A 19195-nucleotide genomic window follows, 5' to 3' on the forward strand; every position below is an offset into this window, starting at 1 on the left:
GAGACGCAATATAATCAACAGCTAGGACATTTACTGACCAAGTACCATAATGAACAACAGTTAGGATAGTCACTGAAACAGATACAATGGGGTAAGGTAGCAGGAAATTTGAAAACGAGCATAAAGTTGAGCATAGAGATGAAATCTTCTGAAACAACGCCTAACTAATTTATGTAGCATATTAAGCAACATGGAAACTCTGTAGTCATGCTTATCTGCATCAGCAGACAGTACCCAATAGTGTAGTATATAGTCTGTGTCCCTACCAAAGCATCTCTCTGAGCTATTTCTTATGACATAGCCCTTTAATCTGAGTAGGAAGCCCTCCTGAATAATTCAGTTCTGCATAGTTTGTGGAAAGTTACCGCCCTCTGGAATAGCCTGCCAGAGTGGTGCAGAGAGTGCCTTGAGTAGCTGCATTTAGGAAGGCGTGCAAGACAGTTTTCTGTTTTTGAGGGCGTTTGGTGGAGAGTAAATTGATTCGCAGATTTGGCTGCATTTTTAATTGGTGCCTTGGTTTTATCTTGCTTAAGGGACTGTTATGGTGCTTTTTGCGTCCTTACATCTTGTTGCTGCATTGCTAACTTCCTAGAGTCTAAGAAGATCCGGTGGGACGTATATATTTTAAATGAGTAAATAAACAGACCTGTGGTGTGCATCAATCATTGCATGTTGCATTTGGGTATTGGTAATAGCTCTGTTTTGTTACATCTTTGTAGATATGTGGGAGTCTGTATGTGTGTAAAGTGGTGCCAAGTCACAGGAGACTTAAAGTGACCCTATAGTGTTTCCAAGGCAAGAGACGGACAGAGGTGATTTGCCATTGCTTGCCTCTGCATAGTGACTCTGGACTTCCTTGGTGGTTTTTTGTCCAAATATTAATCCAGGCTGACCCTTCATAGCTGTTGAGATCTGCCCAGATCTAGCTAGCCTGGGTTGTGTACACAGTGAAAAAGTCGTGTAAGTGGAATCATTGTGGAAGTCTATACGTTACTTGTAGTCTGAAAAAAAAAGGCATAGAAATGCTGTCTGTGTAGTAAATGTATCCTGAAAGCAGCTGTTAAAAGCTCTACTATTTGGGCTGGTTTAAGGCTGAGTTAAGACTGCTGTTCTTACATGTGCAGCCATTCATGCATATCTGTGTGTGTACACTTTCATAACTATCTGGCTGCAATCCTCACCAGTCAACATTTTTATGTTGTGTTGCATTGCTGTTTCTGTAATCCTCTCCCCCTGTCTTCCTTCCTCTGTAGCTGCTGAGGTTCCCAGGGTGCCCTCTGACCTAGAAGGTACGAATGGTAGCCTGTTGCTTGTGCCCAAGACAGAGCCATCAACCAGTGGGAGGAAGCAGCCCCCATCTCTCCCGGTTCAGACGTCCATCCAGAGCACAGACTCGTCAGAGCAGTCTCCCCCAGCTGGGACAAGCTCACGGCTGCCACGCTGGACCGCCAGTGAGTCAGAGAGCTTGGGGTACACACCGCTCAGCCCTCTGATCAAGAGCAGCTTGAGCGAGGAACTCAGTCAGAGCTTTCTGAGTCTGGCACTTCCTGAGGCCAGTAGCCACAGCCGCCGCGAGAAGCGCCGCTCAGGAGCTGATTACCAACCCCTTGAGCCCCGACCAGAGCGGCCCCTGAAGGCTGGCTCTTCAGACAGCTGTTTCAGCGGTACTGACAAAGAGACACCCAGTACCCTGAGCAGTTACCGCAGTGAGAAAACCAATTCCACCCATCTGGACAGCCCCTCCCTTGGGCCGGCCCCTGGAGAAGGAGCGGCAGGGGAGGAGGCGGTGGCTGGCATATCTCCACCCCCGGATGGTGGCAGCGACACAGACGCTCTGTCGGACAGTGAGCTGCTGCGTTCCCCTGAGCTGGGCCTTCTCGGGGAGCTGAGCTTCGACACACAGAACACACTAAACTCCTTGGAAACAGTCAAGGGCGACACTGAGCTGTGGAGTGGCCCTGAGCCGGAGCAAGTGGTACGGCCAAAGGAGCTGGGCCTCAAGGGTCGCAGGCGTCTCTCACGCAAACATGGCAGCTCCTACTTGCCCATGCGCACCCTTCTGGACAGCAAGGCTTACACTGAAGGCTTTTTTGCTGACGAGGACTCTAGTGACTGCAGCGACTTGAGCCGTGCCTCCAGTTTGCATTCCCAACACAATTACAGCACCGATAGTTCTTCCAGCACCTCTTGCTACTCTCCCGAGCGTCACACCCCTGCTCAGCACGGGAAACACCACCCCACTGAAGCCAAACCCCCTCCACCTCCAGCCCCTGAAAGCGCTGCCCTCTCAACTAAACACTCTCATTATGCCCAGCGCACTGGCAGTACAGCCAGCGCCAAGACCCACGCCCGTGTGCTCAGCATGGATGGAAGCAGTGTGGAAGTGAAGCCCTTGGGCCCTCTGACAGTCTCCAAGTCAGATTTGGAGTCCCATGCTGGAAAGCTGGCGGCAGAGCAGGAGTCGGGCAGCGCTGTGCGCAGCCAGTCAGCCAACCAGCCTGGCTGGAGAGGGGAGCTGCAAGCTGAAGGGGCCGTCGGAGGAGGTGAGGGCCTGAAATTGCCTGATTTGACTCAATGAATAGACAATTTGTGGAATTCACTGCCAGAGGATGTAGTGATGGCCATGAGCAAAGATAGCTTTAGAAGGAGATTAAACAGATTCATGGAGATCAGTTCTATCAGTGGTCCCTAGGCCTGGTGAGTGAAGGGAACCTCCATGTTCGGAGGAAGCAAACCTCTGAATGCCAATGCTAGGAGGCAACATCAGGGGAAGGCCTTGGTCTCTGTGCACTGTTGGTTGGCCCTCCAAGGCAACTGGTTGGTTACTGAGTGAAACAGGATGCTGGATTAGATGGGCCATTGGTCCCCTCTAGCAGGGCCCTTCTTATGTTACATGTTCTTAAAATGTGAGCCTGCACCTTAAGCGGAGTGCTCCTGATTGGGGGCGGGTCTAAATCTTCAAGAGTATGCCTGATACGGGAGGAGTCTTAAGAAAAGCTTGGTGGGGAAGATGGGGTGGGTAATGTATTAATAGCTTGGCTCTGGGGCAAGCTTCTTAGGGAGGTTGGGGGGATCTCCTTCCATAGAATTTTCAGGAGAAGGCTGAGCAGGTGGCTCCTCAAGACTCAGGCTTGGAGTTTGGAGACACTGAATGGTGGCTAAAAAGTTGTAAACGGGAGTCCTAGTGGAGCGCCTCCCCCCCCTCCTTGTGTCTCAGCCACTTTCAGTCTGGGGCTCCAGTTTTAGTTAGTATAAACACTAAAGCAATCTCTCCCCCCGCCAAACTCGTGTCAGAAGATGTTTCTCCCTCAGATTGTTCCTTTCCAGCAAGGTGGGCAGCCTCTAGACCCACTCTTCTCCACCTTCTCTGATTCCATTGTGATGATGGAGAACCTGTGAGGTGGTTTGTATGTGTGTGTGTGTGTGTGTGTGTGTGCAGTGCCATGTGTCTTTACCTCACACCCTTTGTTGACTGTTCTTGTGCTCTCACTAGCAGCTCCCGCTGGGGAAGAAGGTTCCAAAGCGGACCGGTCAAGCAGTGTAAAGCGCATGCAGGCCATGAGGCGGCGGCATAATGCAGGCAGCAATCCCACCCCCCCATCCTCAGTGATGGGATCCCCACCCAGGTAAGACCCTGTCTTCTTCAAACAGTTTGGGCCTTTTCATTGTTCTGCTTCTCACTCCTCCCCACCTCTGCAGTTTACAGGATCTGCAGCGGGGCCGGGCCTCGTCGCATTCCCGCGCTCTCACCCTCCCCTCAGCCCTGCAGTTTGCCAGCTCCCTTCTGCTGCCACGTGGCGCCATTCACGAAGCCTGCAACTTTGACGATACCTCTGAGGGCGCCATGCACTACTTCTATGATGAGAGTGGTGAGTGAGTGAGGGGAAGCTGCATGCTTGCCAAGGCATAGCCTGGTGGGATGCTCCATCAGGGGTCATGTAGGATGTCTTCTGTACTGCTTAAGGGTAGGAGTAGATTTCCCTCAACAGAAGGATCCATATTTGTTCATTGGTTGTTGTGGGTTTTCCGGGCTGTATTGCCGTGGTCTTGGCATTGTAGTTCCTGACGTTTCGCCAGCAGCTGTGGCTGGCATCTTCAGAGGTGTAGCACCAAAAGACTTTCCAGCAAAGTCTTTTGGTGCTACACCTCTGAAGATGCCAGCCACAGCTGCTGGCGAAACGTCAGGAACTACAATGCCAAGACCACGGCAATACAGCCCGGAAAACCCACAACAACCATCGTTCTCTGGCCGTGAAAGCCTTCGACAATACATATTTGTTCATGTTCAGTTAAGGGAAGGTTCTCCCAGAATGCTCGATTTTTCTGAGCAAGAAAGAAGTAATTGTCTTTTTTGTGGCGAACAGACACTCCCCGAGTAAGGAGAGGATAATGAACGAGGGGCTTAGAAAGGCATAGCCCAGTATGGTCCTGCCACCTTCTTGCTTCGACTCATGTTTCAATGTAAATGGAGCAGGTGTGTTTGAGTGTTTGCTGAAGTGATATAATTATATGCAGGGAGGTGGCTTAGAGGAGTTCTGGCAGGTGTGTTCCAGATCTCTGAGGGCCTTGCCAATGACTGTTGCTCCATTGCTGCCCTGCTCCATAGTTTTATTCTGAGCAGGGCTCCCAGGGGTTTGTGTCTGGTGACATTTCTAACAAAAACACCTTTAATTGTGATGTTAAAAATCATGTATGTCAAATAGCCCCAACTTGACAATAGTATTCCTTCTACTAGTAGCCCTCTCGCACATTGCACTTTCATCCACATTTGCGCATTTAAAATAGAACTAGAAGGAACCCCGTTTGAGGAAAGATGTGTTCTTCTGGTTGATTATTCTTGGAGCTATTTTTTTGGGAGGAAGAGGTTCAGTAGCAATTGCATGCACTCTGTTGCATGGTCATTCTTTCTCTTCTCTTCCAGGTGTTCGGCGCTCCTATACATTTGGTATGGCAGGGGGTGGCTATGAGAACCCAATTAGCCAGCAAGTTGGAGTGGACCATGCTGCCAACAGTGGCTGGTGAGGCCCTCTTTATCGGAACTCTGAGCAATCATTGTCATGCATGCCTTCCTGTAGCCAAGGGGCACTAGGCAAGGAAGTGAAGGAGCCCCAACCAAGCTGTTGACTAATACCTTAGTGTGTGATGATGAGGGCAAGAGAGGGGTTGCTACCAAGGCAAGGATTGCACCATGATTTTAGAAAATTTGTTGTGGTTCAGGCCTCTGCTTGTCATGGCATGCTTTTCTACAGTGCCAAATATTTTGCCAAAAAATCCTGCATTTACACAATCAGAGGCATGTAGCATACTCTGCTTGTGTGCCCACCTAATTTTTGTTCCACAAGCAGGGCCACATTTAGTGAAATGGATGGATGTCATCCCAGAGTTCTTATCTGTTACGTATTTTGGTTGGAGCCTTTAGGACGGCTAGACATCGCAATGAGTGACTAGTCATCAAACAAGTCCCGTTCTGCATGACTGACTGAAGTGTCCTGGGGATGGGTGGATTGGACATGCTTTGGTCTTGCATGTTTCCTTTCTCTGTACGAATAGTGTGTGTGTGTTGGTGGAGGGTGGTGTTAAACAGAAATAACTGAGCCACCGGCTTTAGCAGGGATCCTGTCCCTCTTGCTCAGGTCACTTCAGTCTTTCATAAGTGGAATATGTGAATAAACATCTGGTTGAAGTGGATTTGGAGGTTGAAAGCAAAGTCTGCAGTCCCAAGAACATGCTTATTATCCACAAGGACCTCTTTGTCCAGTTGATTTGTAGTCTTTAGAGTATGGTGCTTTCCATTGGCATTGTTTGGGTGATCACTGCCCTTTCACCCATTGTTTGCCTTGGCAGGGACAGACATTCACATTCTTCTAGCTTCAACTCCGCAGAGGTGCCTGAAGGAACTCCTGCCCTCACGCTGCTGCAGCCACGGCCCGTGGTTCTTCAGGGTATGCAAGTGCGCAGGGTGCCTCTGGAGATCCCTGAGGTGAGCCCCCCTGAGTTCAGGCTGATGGGTCACATCTGAAGAATGTCTCCATCGAACTTCCATCTTGGAATTTGTCCTTATCAGCTTCTGGGAGCAGGAAGCCATATTGTTTCCTCCCCTAGGAGCACTGAGACTTCTTGTGCAATCTTTAAAAATACATCTGCAAGTCTACGACCTCAGCACTTCCCTTTGTATTTGTAACCTGAATTCTGCTACATGGGAAGTGTCAGACTGGCAGTTTTTCTCACTTGTGTTTGTTCTCATTGTGCTTATTGAACTCATACCTGGCTCTGTGCTGAGGAAGGCAAGGAAGGAGCCCTACCAAGACAAGGATCACTGCATTTGTTTAGGGAACTTCGATGTGATGCAGGCCTACCTTTTGAGAATCCAGCAATCGTGTCAGGGCTGGAAAGATTATGGGCCTGTAGTGTTGCAGCCCCCTCCAGATTTTGTCCTCTGTTTTTTCTCTCCTTTATGAAGTGTGGCAAAGCCTTTTTATTCTTCAAGTGCTGCCGAGACACCTATTGGCATTTTTGCCCTATTCTCTTCTTACACATGCACAGAGAGAGAGAGAGAGAATATTATATTTCCTTAACTTACTGCAGTTGCAAAAATATGAGCCTCCAGTACAACTATCTTTTGGTGGGAACAAAGATTATTCAGGGTAGGGAGTAGTTTACACAAGTTTTAACAGCTAGTACTGTAAAAGCATGATATCCCTAGAGGGCAGGAGGACTGGAATCCTGGGACTATGTTTCCTACAAACATAAAATATCAAGCAAGCCTATGTAGGAACAATAAAAAATCAGAATCATGGAGTTTCTTCCTCCACCCTGTGAGAGAAGATCTAATTTTCTTCTCAATTTCTCTCCATTCTCTCCAGCTCCTCTTTTGAATCCACAAAAATATTCCCCTTTTTAACAATACCATACCACGTAAGAAATACTTAGATTCTTGTAGTGCCCCAGATTCTTTTCTTATAGTGCCCCAGGATGGCGGAAAAGCAGGACGGTGAACGAGTAATTTCTTACACCTCTTGATGGTTCTCTCCTACCCCCCAGTTTGACCTTCTGGACCAAGAATCACTGCATGAGTCGCAGGAGAATACACTGATGATTGAAGACAAGTGCCACCCACGCCAGTACTACAAGTTCTGGGTGCTCCCTGGGCACTGGATGCGCGTGCGCTATGACCGTCTGGCCCTGCTGGCTTTGCTGGACCGGTGAGTGCCTGGCCTAGTTGCTGTTCCAGCTAGGCCCAAGGAAGTCTGTGCTCCTTTGTGCCATCCTCTGAAGTGGCACGCCAGGCATGGTAGCAGAAGCAGAAGCCTCCAAGATCTTCTTAGATCTAAAGGGTTGGAGCTGGGTGGGGAGAGTGAATGCAGCCTGTATGGATATTGGTTCCCCACTGTTTTCAGTTTTCTCAGCCTCTTCACAGCCCAAAGCGTTGGCAGACTGGAACTTCAGTAGATGCGCCTTGCCAGATGAACTGTGAATTCTCACAATGCCCACTTGGGTAATTCTGGACAGTCATTTGGAGGAGGTGTCAGAGCCATTTTATTTGCTGCCTGCCTCGAGTCAGACTTTTTTTATGTCCCTGCGACCTCTGTAGAAGCACTACTAGATGTATCATATGAACCAAAGCTTCCTTATTATTATATTCCAGCAAGCAGTTTCTGAAAGATTTGGTGCTGCTTCTTGGGGGTGACTGGAAGTTCTGTACCCTGTTCTCAAATGCTGGCAGCATTTAGTAAGCAAGGCACAGCACTCTGCACGGGCTTCTGGAGCTCAGTCCTATCATTTAAATTTAGAACAAATGAAGGTGTGGATTGTGGGCTTCCTGGAAATGGGATCTTCTGTTCTAGTCAGTTCAAACAGTTGGCTATTGTTCTTTTTTCTCCTGCCCCTCCAGGAACCGGCAGGTGGCAGAAAATGTGTTTGTGGTGTCACTGGTGAGCTTGGTAGCCTTTCTTGGCTATCTGCTCCTCCTCCAGGGCTTCTTCCAGGACATTTGGGTGTTCCAGTTCTGTGTGGTCATTGCCAGCTGCCAGTATTCCCTGCTGAAGGTGAGGCCTTTCTTCTTCCATCGTGTCCCTCTTCAGATCTGAGTGGAGTTTTGCTGCCTATGGATGCCATCTGGCACAGCTCTAGGCATGACTTTTCTCATGCCCTTTATATACAGGGATCCCCTCCCATATTGTCACCAGTGTGACTCTGAGTCTCTATACATGAGACATCTTACATGAAGACGCTCAGGTGTAAGGAGATACACTGTTAGCCAGGAAGAGTAGTTCAAAAAGACAGAGCCAAAGGCTCTATCGGTTTCCCTTCGCTGCACAAAGCCTGCAGAGATGGCTCCTGAGAGGGTTTGTTAATTTCATCTTCACCTCTCAGAAGGCTCTGTTAAGGCTCTGTCAAATTAACAAACCCTCTCAGAAGAGATCTCTGCAGGCTCTTTGTAGAGAGGTGAAACTGATAGAGCCTTTGGCTCTATCTCTTTTTGAACTGCTCTTCCCGGCTAACATTGTGTCCCCCTACACTTGAGCATCCTTGTGTAAGAGGTCTCATCTAGAGAGACTCTAAAATCACCATGCAAGAGCCACTTCATACAGATGCCTTCCGTACAAAAGTTAAAGTGCATTAAGTGCTGGACTGAGGTAACCCTTTAGATGGATGTGGGTGATCGTCCCTTAAAACATTACGGTGGTGGTTGGGGTCAGATCTATGTGAAAGATATATTTATACATAAATAAGTTTTGAGAAGAATTTCACTTACGAAACACAAGCTTGGTTACATGTTTGCATTATTAGAATTTAAAAATAGCCCTTCTTCCTAGTCTAAGTGATGGATGGGTGACACGTACTTCCAAATACCTCTTGCGTCTGTTGAACAAAGTCTTTAACTAATAGCATAGCATTCCACGCTCAGGCTGATCTACAGTTTTGCATTGTTTATGAAAAGAAAACCCACACCGAGGAATAGCAACGTGTGTTGCAGAGGCTGCATGGTGAGAAGAGAGTCTAGTCATTTGGAAAGATTCCCACACAATGCAAGAAGTGAAACATACAGCAAAAAAGAATGCTCAGCGGATGAGCATTTGCTTTGTATGCGAAGATTCCAGGTTCAGTCCCAAGCAGTTAAAAGGAGGTGGTGATGTGGAAGACCTCTGCCTGAGCCCCTGGAGAGACATTGGGATGTTGATTTGTGGTACTGCTAAACCTATTTTTGCCCAAGATGTGTAGGGCAGAGAAGGATAAATAGGCCCTTGCATTTTCCTCTGCAATCCAGGCCGGCTGACTTCACCCAGCTGGAGATTTCCTCATGTGTTTTGTCTGTGCGGTAGAGAAGGGCAGTTGTATGGCATGGTTGCAGGGGAAGACCAGCAGATAGAATTAGGGCTCTTCTCTCCTTCAAATACCCCCTCCTCTTGCCACCCCTTTCCCCAGCTATTTTGCATATTGGCAGCAGGTGTTTTTTCTCTTGGTTGCCAAACTTGTAGAGCTCTGTCCTGGCTGAGTTTTCAGTACTACTTTCCTCTAGCAGGGCCAGAAGTGGTTTCTGGAAGAGGTCAGAGGACTCAATTTTTCTGCTGCCACCTGACTGCCTCTTTGAATTTAATTCTTTATTTATTTGCAGAGTGTGCAACCTGATGCTGCTTCTCCAATGCACGTGAGTATCCAACTGTTGTTGCTTGGGTAGGCTTGATGCTGTGGGGAAAGAGTGCATAGGTTAGTGGAGGGGAAGGGTTCCCTCTGAGGAAAGCATCTTCATCCAAAAATTTTTTGGCACACCTGTGTTTTGTAAGCAGCCCCTCCGCATCCAAGGGCCCCACAGAGTGGTCTTGCAAGCAACCGCACCCCGCCATCAGCTATTCCTAAGCAAGGGTGGTGTCGGCCATTCCTCTCCAGTGTTTTCAGTGATATACTGGAAAGGTGACCTGAGAAGCAAGAATGCAGTATTCCCTTCCCAGTAGTAGGTCCTTGCGTGCGCATTATATTTAAATGCTTATATCCAACACAAAATAGGCATGGCCCCTGCTTTACAGCCTCAGTCTCTGTTGGCAGGGACACAACTGGATCATTGCCTACAGCCGGCCTGTTTACTTCTGCTTGGCGTGTCTGTTAATTTGGCTGCTGGACTTCTGTGCCCGTGCGGTGCCCTTCCCTCCTGTTGCTGTCTATGGCCTTGCACTCTTCTCTGCTGACTTCTTCTACTGTGCCCGTGATGTGGCTACTGGTGAGTGGCTGAACGTGGGGTGGGTAGATACTTATTCTGCAAGGGGATTGTGGAATCCCTGGATAGCTGGGTGGTAGGATGGTGATGCCTCTGGCTCAATTTCTCTCTCTTTTTTTTTTTGGCCCAGTTTTCACCCTCTGCTTCCCAGTCATCTTCCTGTTTGGACTCCTCCCCCAAGTCAACACATGTTTCATGTATCTTCTGGAGCAGGTGGACATGCACATCTTTGGTGGAACAGGTGCAAAGGAAGGGGGCAAAGGGGAGAACGTGGAGGGTTGAGAGTTCTTGGGTTCCGTTCGAGACATGGAGAGTCTCCTCAGTTTGCAGAAGGCATCACTGAGATGGACCCTCCATTGTTTGTACTAGAATTGGAAAGAGACTCCAAAGGTCATCCTGGCTAAGACTGTAGGTGGTGGGGTTTGAATCCCCATTTTGCCAGTGACCCTGGGCTACTTGTACTCCCTCATCCTAATCTGCCGCACAGGATTGCTGTAAAGAGAAGGGAAGAACCAACTGACCTGTCTGGAATTCCTTAGAGAAAGGATGGGATAATAATGCTATAGACCGTATTTGTCTCTTAAATGTTCATCATTGGCTGGACCACAGAGGGCTGCAGCAATCAGCTTCTGTTCCGGGGCTCTCCTACCTACAAGAGAAACCCTGTTCTCTCCAGTGGGGAGGTGGTTGGTAGTTTCTTGATGGAAGAAACCTTGCATTTGCCAGGGATATTTGTGATGCTTGATCTGTCCTAGGATTGTTTTGTTGGGATTCACTGATACGTTGATACAGGAGGCAGGGTGAAAGTATAAGAGTCAGTGATACACCATAGTGGGCAGCAGGTGATGCTGTGCGTGCTTTCCTTAACCAAGGATGGGTTGACAGGGAGGGAAGAAACCAGGGTGTTTATAGGTCTCTTTTCTTTCTTTCCTCAGCTGCTACCAGCCCACTCACTGCCCTCTACAGTCTCCTTCGCAGCATCCTTGTGGCTGCCCTTCTGTATGGGTTCTGCCTTGGAGCCATCAAGGTACTGTCCTTCCTTGGGTGGTGGGTTGAGTCTGGCCTTCAGGGATTGAGATGGGTTTTAAGATTAAGCCCCAGGTGGCGTTCACGTTGTGAGGGGACTTGTTACTTTGTCCCTGGATGAGGGAGTGCCGAAGTGAACCTACTTGATATTTTTTCTACCATTCGTGTGTTTATTTTTCTCCTAGCATCTCTCCTTGTCCTCCATGATCTTTCCTCCCTTTCACTGAGAGAATGCCCCCTAGTTTGCCCAGTTTAAGGGTCTTTGGGATGCTGGTGGATGGTGGAATTGCTGGATGGCCCTCTGGCTAGTTGTATATCAAAAAAGAAACTGGTGGGACCATATATCCAAAAATTATGAATTGTGTGAGCAAGAGAGACTTCAGGTCTTCAATGGCTTTAACGGTCACTAATTTCAGGACAGACAGATGGAAGTACACAGTGCATAATTTACTTATTAAATTCTGTTGCAAGATGCAGGAGCGGGGAAGCTACTTTAGTTAGAGGGCTTTCTAAAGGTTTCAGAAAATGTCATGATAGCCAAGTCTGCAGTGTATATTATCCATCATTCCTAAGAATGAAACCCTATATTGGGAAGCAGTGTACCCCTTAAATGCCAGATGTTAAAGATGGACTGCATGATGGTTGTCACCTTTGGGTGGTCCTTGTGAGCTTTCAAAGGTGACAGCGAGAACTGGGCTAGGACTAGATAGCATTTTGGGGCTGATCCACCATGCATTTGTTGAGGCAGGTCAAGCTTTGGCAAAGTAAGATTACATGGAAGCCCTTTGGGGGCCCTTTTAGGGCTGCCTGTGGCTGAACTCCTTTGGGTTGGACATTTAGAGGTCTATGTGCTATGAGATCTGTACTGAGCTGATTCTCTTTCACTGCCATCCTTCAGGCTCCATGGGGTGACCAGCATGTGCCTGTCTTCTTCTCCGTCTTCTGTGGACTCCTCATGGCTCTCTCATATCACCTGAGCCGCCAGAGCAGTGATCCCACTGTCCTCTGGTCTGTATCCAACCCCAAGCAGGGGTGCTTCGGTAGTGGGATGGTTACAGGGAGATTAGTTCAGGGGAAGATGGCCAGACTGGGATTTTGTCTTAAGCTGCAGTGGGAGGAGGGTGCTGTGTGTTGCCAGATGTTCTCATCTCTAGGAAGTGAGAGGGAGGAGAGAATTGCGGGAGACTCCCAAAATGAGTGTGAGGTGGGATGGGGGGAAACAAGACTGCTGGGGTTTCACTGAGCGTGTCCTCTCCCCCCCCCCCCCCCCGCCAGGGCTTTGATCCGAACCAAACTCTTCCCTGAGTTTGAAAACCGCAATGTGGAAAGCCCCCCTGTCGGAGTTAAGGACCCACTGCCTGAGAAACTGCGCAGCTCTCTGGTGAGGGGACTTTGGGGAGCTGGGAAGGGGTGTGGAATCGTCGTAGGCAGGTTGGATCTGCTCGCAGGCGGTGGCCAAGTAGGATTTGGCCTGCCACCTAATTCCTGGTTTCTGGTTTTAATGGTGGGAATGAAGCCAAAATAGGACAGTAAACAAATATATTTATATATATATGGGCAGAGATAGTAGTCAGTAATGGAAAGTTGGGCTGGGCTTTGAAGAAGAAAAGTTGCCTGGAGAAATTGGAGGGCTGCTTGGTGGGAGGAAGAGGTGGGGGAGGGTGCCAGCTGAGGGTCTGGTTGTCCTTGGACGAGGGGGCTGGGTATCCTGAAAGTCCCAGCCTCTTACTTCTTCCTCTCGTTTTGTCTCATCCTCACCATACCCCAGAGGGAGATCCTGCACTCAGACCTCGTTATGTGTTTGGTCATTGCTGTCTTGACTTTTGCTATCAGTGCCAGCACAGTCTTCATCGCTCTTGAGGTATTCCTGAGAAGCCAAGTGCAATAGAGGTGGAGGGTGTGGGTTTGGTGACATTTGGGGACCGGCTACACAGGCCTTTGTGTGTCATCTTGAGGTATTTCTGAATATGCCTCAAGTGAAATAGCTGAGGTCGGTGGTGGCTGCAGCTGAGGTCGGTGGTGGCTGCATACTGGCCAAGTGCACAGAGGATTCTGTCACCTGCACTTGAGCCACAGTTGCTTCAGTTGTATCTTTGTGTCTGCTCCCTTTCAAGCCCTGTCTCTTTGACTGTGCTGTGCTCAGTCTGTTCTAGGATACGTGCTCTACGCTTTGGCAGGCTTGGTGGGCTTCCTCACTCATTACCTTCTGCCCCAGCTACGGAAGCAGCTGCCCTGGTTCTGTCTCTCCCAACCTGTGCTGAAGCCACGGGAGTACAGCCAGTTCGAAGTGCGCAGTAAGTATTGAGGAGGGGGGTATGTTTGTGCCTGGGAGTGAGCCCCTTTCCTTACTTTCAGGAATGGGTGTTCATGTTCCCTCCCAGCTCACCCCTGGGGACATACATGGAAGAAAGTGTGCCTTTGTCTGTCTGTACATGAGAGCAGAACTTGGAGGTAGTATAGAACCCTTGCACGTCTGTCTCCTTCCCCGTCCATAAACCAACATTGTGGGCCTCCGTCCCCTAACTCACATTCCATCAGGCCTCCTGATGTAAAACTTGCCTATTCTGGAAGGCTCCTTTTAGGCTTCAGTGATCCTCTCTTCTTTTTTAAGCAGTGTTCTAGCTTTTATTATTGTATGTATTTATCAATGTTTAGCTTTTGGGGGGTGTTCCTTGTAGGACATAAATGTGCTCTGTATACCCTTCTGCTGTGAAGCTGCCATAGGAGGGTTCAGTGACAGAGTACGTGTTTTGCATGCAGAATGTCTCTGATTCAGTTCCTGACATCTCAGTTGGTATTGGGGCAAGGCTGTTCTCTGCGTAAGCCCTCAGTCGCCGCCCTCTGCCAGTCAGAGCAGGAATGATGTGTTGGGTGGTCTGATTTGTGATGTGGCAGCTTTGGAAGTTAATAGATAAGGGGATGCCACAGCAGACCTCCTCCTCCTCTCCCCTTCAGATGCTGCCCAGCTGATGTGGTTTGAGAAGCTCTATGCCTGGCTCCAGTGTGTGGAGAAGTACTTCATCTACCCAGCCGTGGTTCTCAATGCCCTCACCATCGATGCCCATTTCGTCAGCACCCCACGGCAGGACAAGTTTTGCATCTAGTAGGTGCTGTTATTTGAAATGCTGTCCTGTTCTGTGGGATTTGCGGGGGGGGGGGGGGGTTGCACTCTGAAAGCGACTGCCAGCTCTGCAGGCTGGAAAGGGATCTGAGGCTGCACGAGGGGCGCTGCAAATCCTCTGCTAAAAGTCTTGCAGAAGGAACTCCGGAACTCTGCAGCTGTTATTAAATTGCAGCAGTTAAGAAAGATTTTAGGGTTGTGCCCTTCTGGTTATGGGGAGAGTTGCTGCAGGCTCCTGGAGTTTGGTGCTGCAGAAGAGTCCGTTTGGTGTAGTGGTTAAGAGCGCGGGACTCTAATCTGGAGAGCCGGGTGTGAGTCCCCACTCCTCCACTGGAAGCCAGCTGGGTGACCTTGGGTCAGTCACAGCTTCTAGGAGGTCTCTCAGCCTCACAGGGTGTTTTGTTGTGGGGATAATAATAACATACTTTGTAAACTGCTCTGAGCAGGCATTAAGTTGTCCTGAAGGGTGGTATATAATTGAATGTAATTAGTGTTATAAGTTGCCCTTGCTCAGCTCCTTCCTCTTGGGCTTCTGAAGTACTCGAGCTCATCCCTTACATGTACAAGAACTGCACACTTGCTGGGATTCTCAGTGTGCTGAATTGTGTGCTTTGCATTTTTCTTGCCTGCCCCTACATGGCTGACTGTGCTTTTGTGTTCCTGTGACTGCTTTGCACAAACACAGAACTTGGTCTGGAATTGGGCATCTGGACCTTTCAGTTCTCTTACAAAGAGCAAGCTCTGTAGCTCTTCTGGTTGCAAAAGCCCATTTGAGCTGTGTGTTGGAGCAGGCAGAATCACAAAACCCACTTGCGAGGGGCTGAGCAGCATTCTGGAGACTAAAGAGGTAAGCTAAAAATGTATTTGAACAGCAGTACATTGGATTTGACTTCCAGGATTCCCTTTTTTTAAAAACCAGTCAGTACCTTCTCCTTTCTCCCCTTCCCTCCATCCCAGTTGCCGTGCCCTTCTCGTCACCATTGCAGGCATGAAGCTCCTGCGCTGCTCTTTCTGTTGTCCTCCCCAGCAGTATGTCACGCTGGGCTTCACCGTCCTCTTCTTCCAGTTCGACTACAAGCACTACTCGGAGGGCTTCCTCACCGACTACTTCGTCATGTCCATTCTCTTCAGCAAGGTGTGTGTGCTGGACGGTGGGGAACACAGCATCACTCAGGGGCCTGAGGAATTAAGATAATGCTTGATAGGGCACCCATTTGTTTCAGTGCACGTATCAGAAATCGGTTGACACAGATACCAGATCAGTGACATTCAAAAGGAGGTCTGCAGAGACTTGGTGGCTTGCTTCTGCTAGTGAAGGCAGCCGTTGTTTGCATCCTGACCCTCCCTTAAAAAAACGTGCTTTGTGTTTAATCTGCGTTTTGTGCAAGCAGGATTCTTCAAAATCCTGGAGAACTTGCCCTTCCCATCTAGCCTTCACTTCTGGTTCACTGGAGCTCATCAATGCCATCCGTCTCATGCATCAACACATGCCCTCCACACCCCACCCCAGGATTCTGCAGCCAAGACACTCATCACCGTTCGTTCGTTCATTCATTCATTCATTCATTTCATTGGCCACACAATTCATTAAAAAATGCTCATGGCAACTAAAAAGTTTCTGAAATACTACATACCTGAAATAAAAGCTATATAAAACAGTAAGTAAAATCAGCAACACATTAAACAATTTTGCAGTAGTTGAAACATGAGGGCATAAACCCGGGGGGAGGGCGGGGGGGGGAACCAGAGGCATGGTCAAATTATAGATTTTTTTCAGCTGGTGTTATAAAAATGTAATAGACGGGCAAACAACTGTGAGAAGCTAAGATGCCTTCATAAAATAGTCCTTATTCCTCGTTCACACCGCCACACACACCTATTTCAAGGAGAGAAAGGGCCACTGTTGCTTGGCTTTTACTGACAAGCAGGCAGCACTTTAAATACCCCGGTACCGAACCATTTAGGCTTTAAAGGTAGGAACTAACAGGAAGTAAGCAAAGGTCTTTTAAGAATGATTAGCTGTGTTCTCTACACTACGAAGGGCTTTTGAGTTCCCTTATCAAAAGCTACAGTTCTTGCGCTGCATGCTGCGCCACATTTCAAATAGCAGAGAGTTTCACGAGTGACTTGCAGTGATGGGGAATGCACATATTGTACACCTTTGTGTGCAGAACACACAAAGGCCCTTGGGGTGCACCAAAAGGATCCCCTAGATTGTGAAGCAACTATTAAACACTAGACTCTTTTTCCGTGTGCTTTTGGAAAATGGTCTCTAACATCCTGATGCCTAGTTTCCGCAATCCACTCAAAGCTGCAAGGTAGCTCTGGACATTTATCTGGCAGCATTCCCTCCCAGGTCTAAATGATTCCCGCATCTTTGCACTGAATCCCTTCAGGGGAAATCGCTCTGCTCCTTGTAGTGGAAAGTGCCGTCAAGTCATAGCTGACTTTTGGCCATCCCTGCTGGGGTTTTCAGGGCAAGAGACTAACAGAGGTGGTTTGCCATTGTCTGTCTCTGCATAGTGACCTTTGTCTTCCTTGGTGGCCTCCCTGCTTTGCTTCCAAGACTTGATGACACTGGGCTTGCCTGGACTATCCAGGCAGCAGGTGCTCTGCTCCGACTTCTCTTAAACGGATTTGATCCCTGCTGACTTTCTGTGTAAACCTCTCTTTCCTTTTGTACCCCACCATTCCTTTCCAGCTGTGGGATCTCCTGTACAAGCTCCGGTTTGTGCTCACCTACATTGCTCCCTGGCAGATCACGTGGGGCTCAGCTTTCCATGCCTTTGCTCAGCCTTTCGCGGTGCCTCGTATCCTTTTGTCCTCATAATGATGGAGAGGAATAGATGGGGTAAAGGTTTCCAGGACGGCGTATGGTACGAGGAGAATGAGCATGAAGAGTGGAGCCTCTTTAACACAGGACCATCAGGATCATCCAAATGAAACTGGAATGCAGGCGGTGGCTAGATGTCTAATTAACCTATAGAATTTTTTGCCACTGGAAGTTGTAGCGACAGCATAAGTCACTTTTAAAAGGATTATTTATTTTTATTTATTTATTTAATATAATTTTCTAGCCCGCTCTCTGAGTAAGCAGGCTCAGATTAGATTTGCATTGGATTGGTCTCTTCGTAAATTATTGGCCAAAGCAGCTAGAGGTTATGCTTCCATATTCAGCAGGATACCTCTGGTGTCAGATGGGGGGGGGGCAAACCTCTGGGAATGATCGCTGTCACTAGGATTGTCTGTTCTGTGTTTCTCGGTCATAAAAAGATCACAGAATGTAGTATTTGCTTCCTATGGCTTTCAAGTTTCATTTAAAACAAGCAAGTTTCTAGTCCTTGTGGCTGTGAAAGAGCATCTTGGAATGTCTGATTAATGCCTAGTACAGTCTAAGGCACCAGTCTGGTAAGACTTGCTCAGTGAAATCCTAAGCAGAGTTACTCCAGTCTAAGCCCATTGAAATCAAAGGGCTTAGACTGAAGTAACTCTGTTTAGGATTTCACTAACAGTGTAGGAAGGAAGGACGTGACATGGTAGAGCTCCTTCCACAGACAGAGCAAGTTCTGCAAAACAGGCAGAAGTTGCATGTCTGCTCGCTCAGTTTGCAAATTGTGATGCAGGTGCTAGAATTCAGCTTTTCTTAGGTAGTTGAGTTCAGTATATAATTTTACTTTTTAAGCACAGAACAGAGAGAAGGAGTAAGGGGCTGGGAGACGGGGAGAACAGAGCTCTGGTCCTGTCCAGGGGCTGCCCAGTGAGCTCATCCTTTCGTGTAGGTCTTGGGGTTACATCTTGCTTCCTGCCCTGGTGTTTCCTTAACCGCCATCTGCCCAGACTCAGCCATGCTTTTTGTCCAGGCTGTCCTTTCCGCCCTGTTCTCCACTCCCCTCAACCCGCTGCTGGGCAGTGCCGTCTTCATCATGTCTTATGCCCGTCCTGTCAAATTTTGGGAACGTGACTACAAGTGAGTAAGACAGCCTGTTCCTTCCTCTGAGGACGGAGTGGGGGCACAGTGCTAGCATCCCCTAACAAAGTGCTGTGCCGCTTGTTCCCTGGGGTGGGTTTTTCTGTGTTTGAGTTTGCATAGGTCTTAAACTTTGCCCCTCTTTCCTGCTTCTCAGCACCAAGAGAGTTGATCATTCCAACACCAGACTGGCCACACAGCTTGACCGTAACCCAGGTGTGTTTCAGATGATACAGTGGTACCCGCGGTTGGGGAGGGGAAAAGACAGTCCTTGTGTGAAGACAGCATCCTCCACATCTCTCCCTCTCATGTGCACACTCAGAGAACTGCGAACAGAGCTGGTGCACTGCATCGCAGAGGTTCTGAGAAGGTATAATTTAAGGTAGTATCAAGCCCATCTGTAAATACCTTTCAAAACTGGTGTATGTGCCTTTTTGGCAGGCGCTGATGACAACAACCTGAACTCCATCTTCTACGAGCACCTGACCCGCTCGCTGCAGCACGCTCTCTGTGGGGACCTTCTGCTAGGGCGTTGGGGCAACTATGCCACGGGGGACTGCTTCATCCTTGCCTCGGACTACCTGAATGCCCTAGTCCATCTCATTGAGATTGGCAATGGCCTGGTCACTTTCCAACTGCGAGGCCTTGAGTTCCGTGGTAGGTACAGATAGACGTTGTGGCAAGGGTGGGAGAGGGAAATAGTAGTCCTGGGGGAAGCTCAAGGTACCAAGGAGCTGTGTGGCTGAAACTCCCCTGTGATTCCTACTCGGTTATTACCTCAGGGTGTTTACCTCGGAATCACAGTGACCTCCAGTTGCGAGATGTGCATTTTGCAATGGCAGTTTTCTGGTAGGAGTGTCTGCGTTTA

The 19195-nt window shown here is 48.6% G+C and overlaps 1 protein-coding gene across 2 annotated transcripts in view; it reads left to right on the forward strand.

The window, feature by feature from the left end:
* Positions 1 to 19195, forward strand: part of PCNX3 (pecanex 3) — a 35912-nt gene that overhangs the window by 7617 nt on the left and 9100 nt on the right. Inside the window, exons 6-26 of one of the 2 annotated variants that reach the window (XM_054990488.1) lie at positions 1254 to 2543; positions 3494 to 3626; positions 3700 to 3869; positions 4922 to 5018; positions 5845 to 5980; positions 7042 to 7202; positions 7892 to 8045; positions 9617 to 9649; positions 10045 to 10216; positions 10344 to 10454; positions 11149 to 11240; positions 12138 to 12247; positions 12515 to 12620; positions 13008 to 13100; positions 13383 to 13533; positions 14195 to 14342; positions 15318 to 15495; positions 17062 to 17170; positions 18198 to 18327; positions 18485 to 18543; positions 18769 to 18984. In XM_054990488.1, coding sequence (XP_054846463.1) covers positions 1254 to 2543; positions 3494 to 3626; positions 3700 to 3869; positions 4922 to 5018; positions 5845 to 5980; positions 7042 to 7202; positions 7892 to 8045; positions 9617 to 9649; positions 10045 to 10216; positions 10344 to 10454; positions 11149 to 11240; positions 12138 to 12247; positions 12515 to 12620; positions 13008 to 13100; positions 13383 to 13533; positions 14195 to 14342; positions 15318 to 15495; positions 17062 to 17170; positions 18198 to 18327; positions 18485 to 18543; positions 18769 to 18984 — 3849 coding nt within the window. The remainder of the gene's footprint in view (positions 1 to 1253; positions 2544 to 3493; positions 3627 to 3699; positions 3870 to 4921; positions 5019 to 5844; positions 5981 to 7041; positions 7203 to 7891; positions 8046 to 9616; positions 9650 to 10044; positions 10217 to 10343; positions 10455 to 11148; positions 11241 to 12137; positions 12248 to 12514; positions 12621 to 13007; positions 13101 to 13382; positions 13534 to 14194; positions 14343 to 15317; positions 15496 to 17061; positions 17171 to 18197; positions 18328 to 18484; positions 18544 to 18768; positions 18985 to 19195) is intronic. The other variant, XM_054990497.1, reaches the window with a different exon arrangement.

Source organism: Eublepharis macularius, chromosome 1 (genome assembly GCF_028583425.1).
Source record: "Eublepharis macularius isolate TG4126 chromosome 1, MPM_Emac_v1.0, whole genome shotgun sequence".
NCBI classification, from domain to species: domain Eukaryota; kingdom Metazoa; phylum Chordata; class Lepidosauria; order Squamata; family Eublepharidae; genus Eublepharis; species Eublepharis macularius.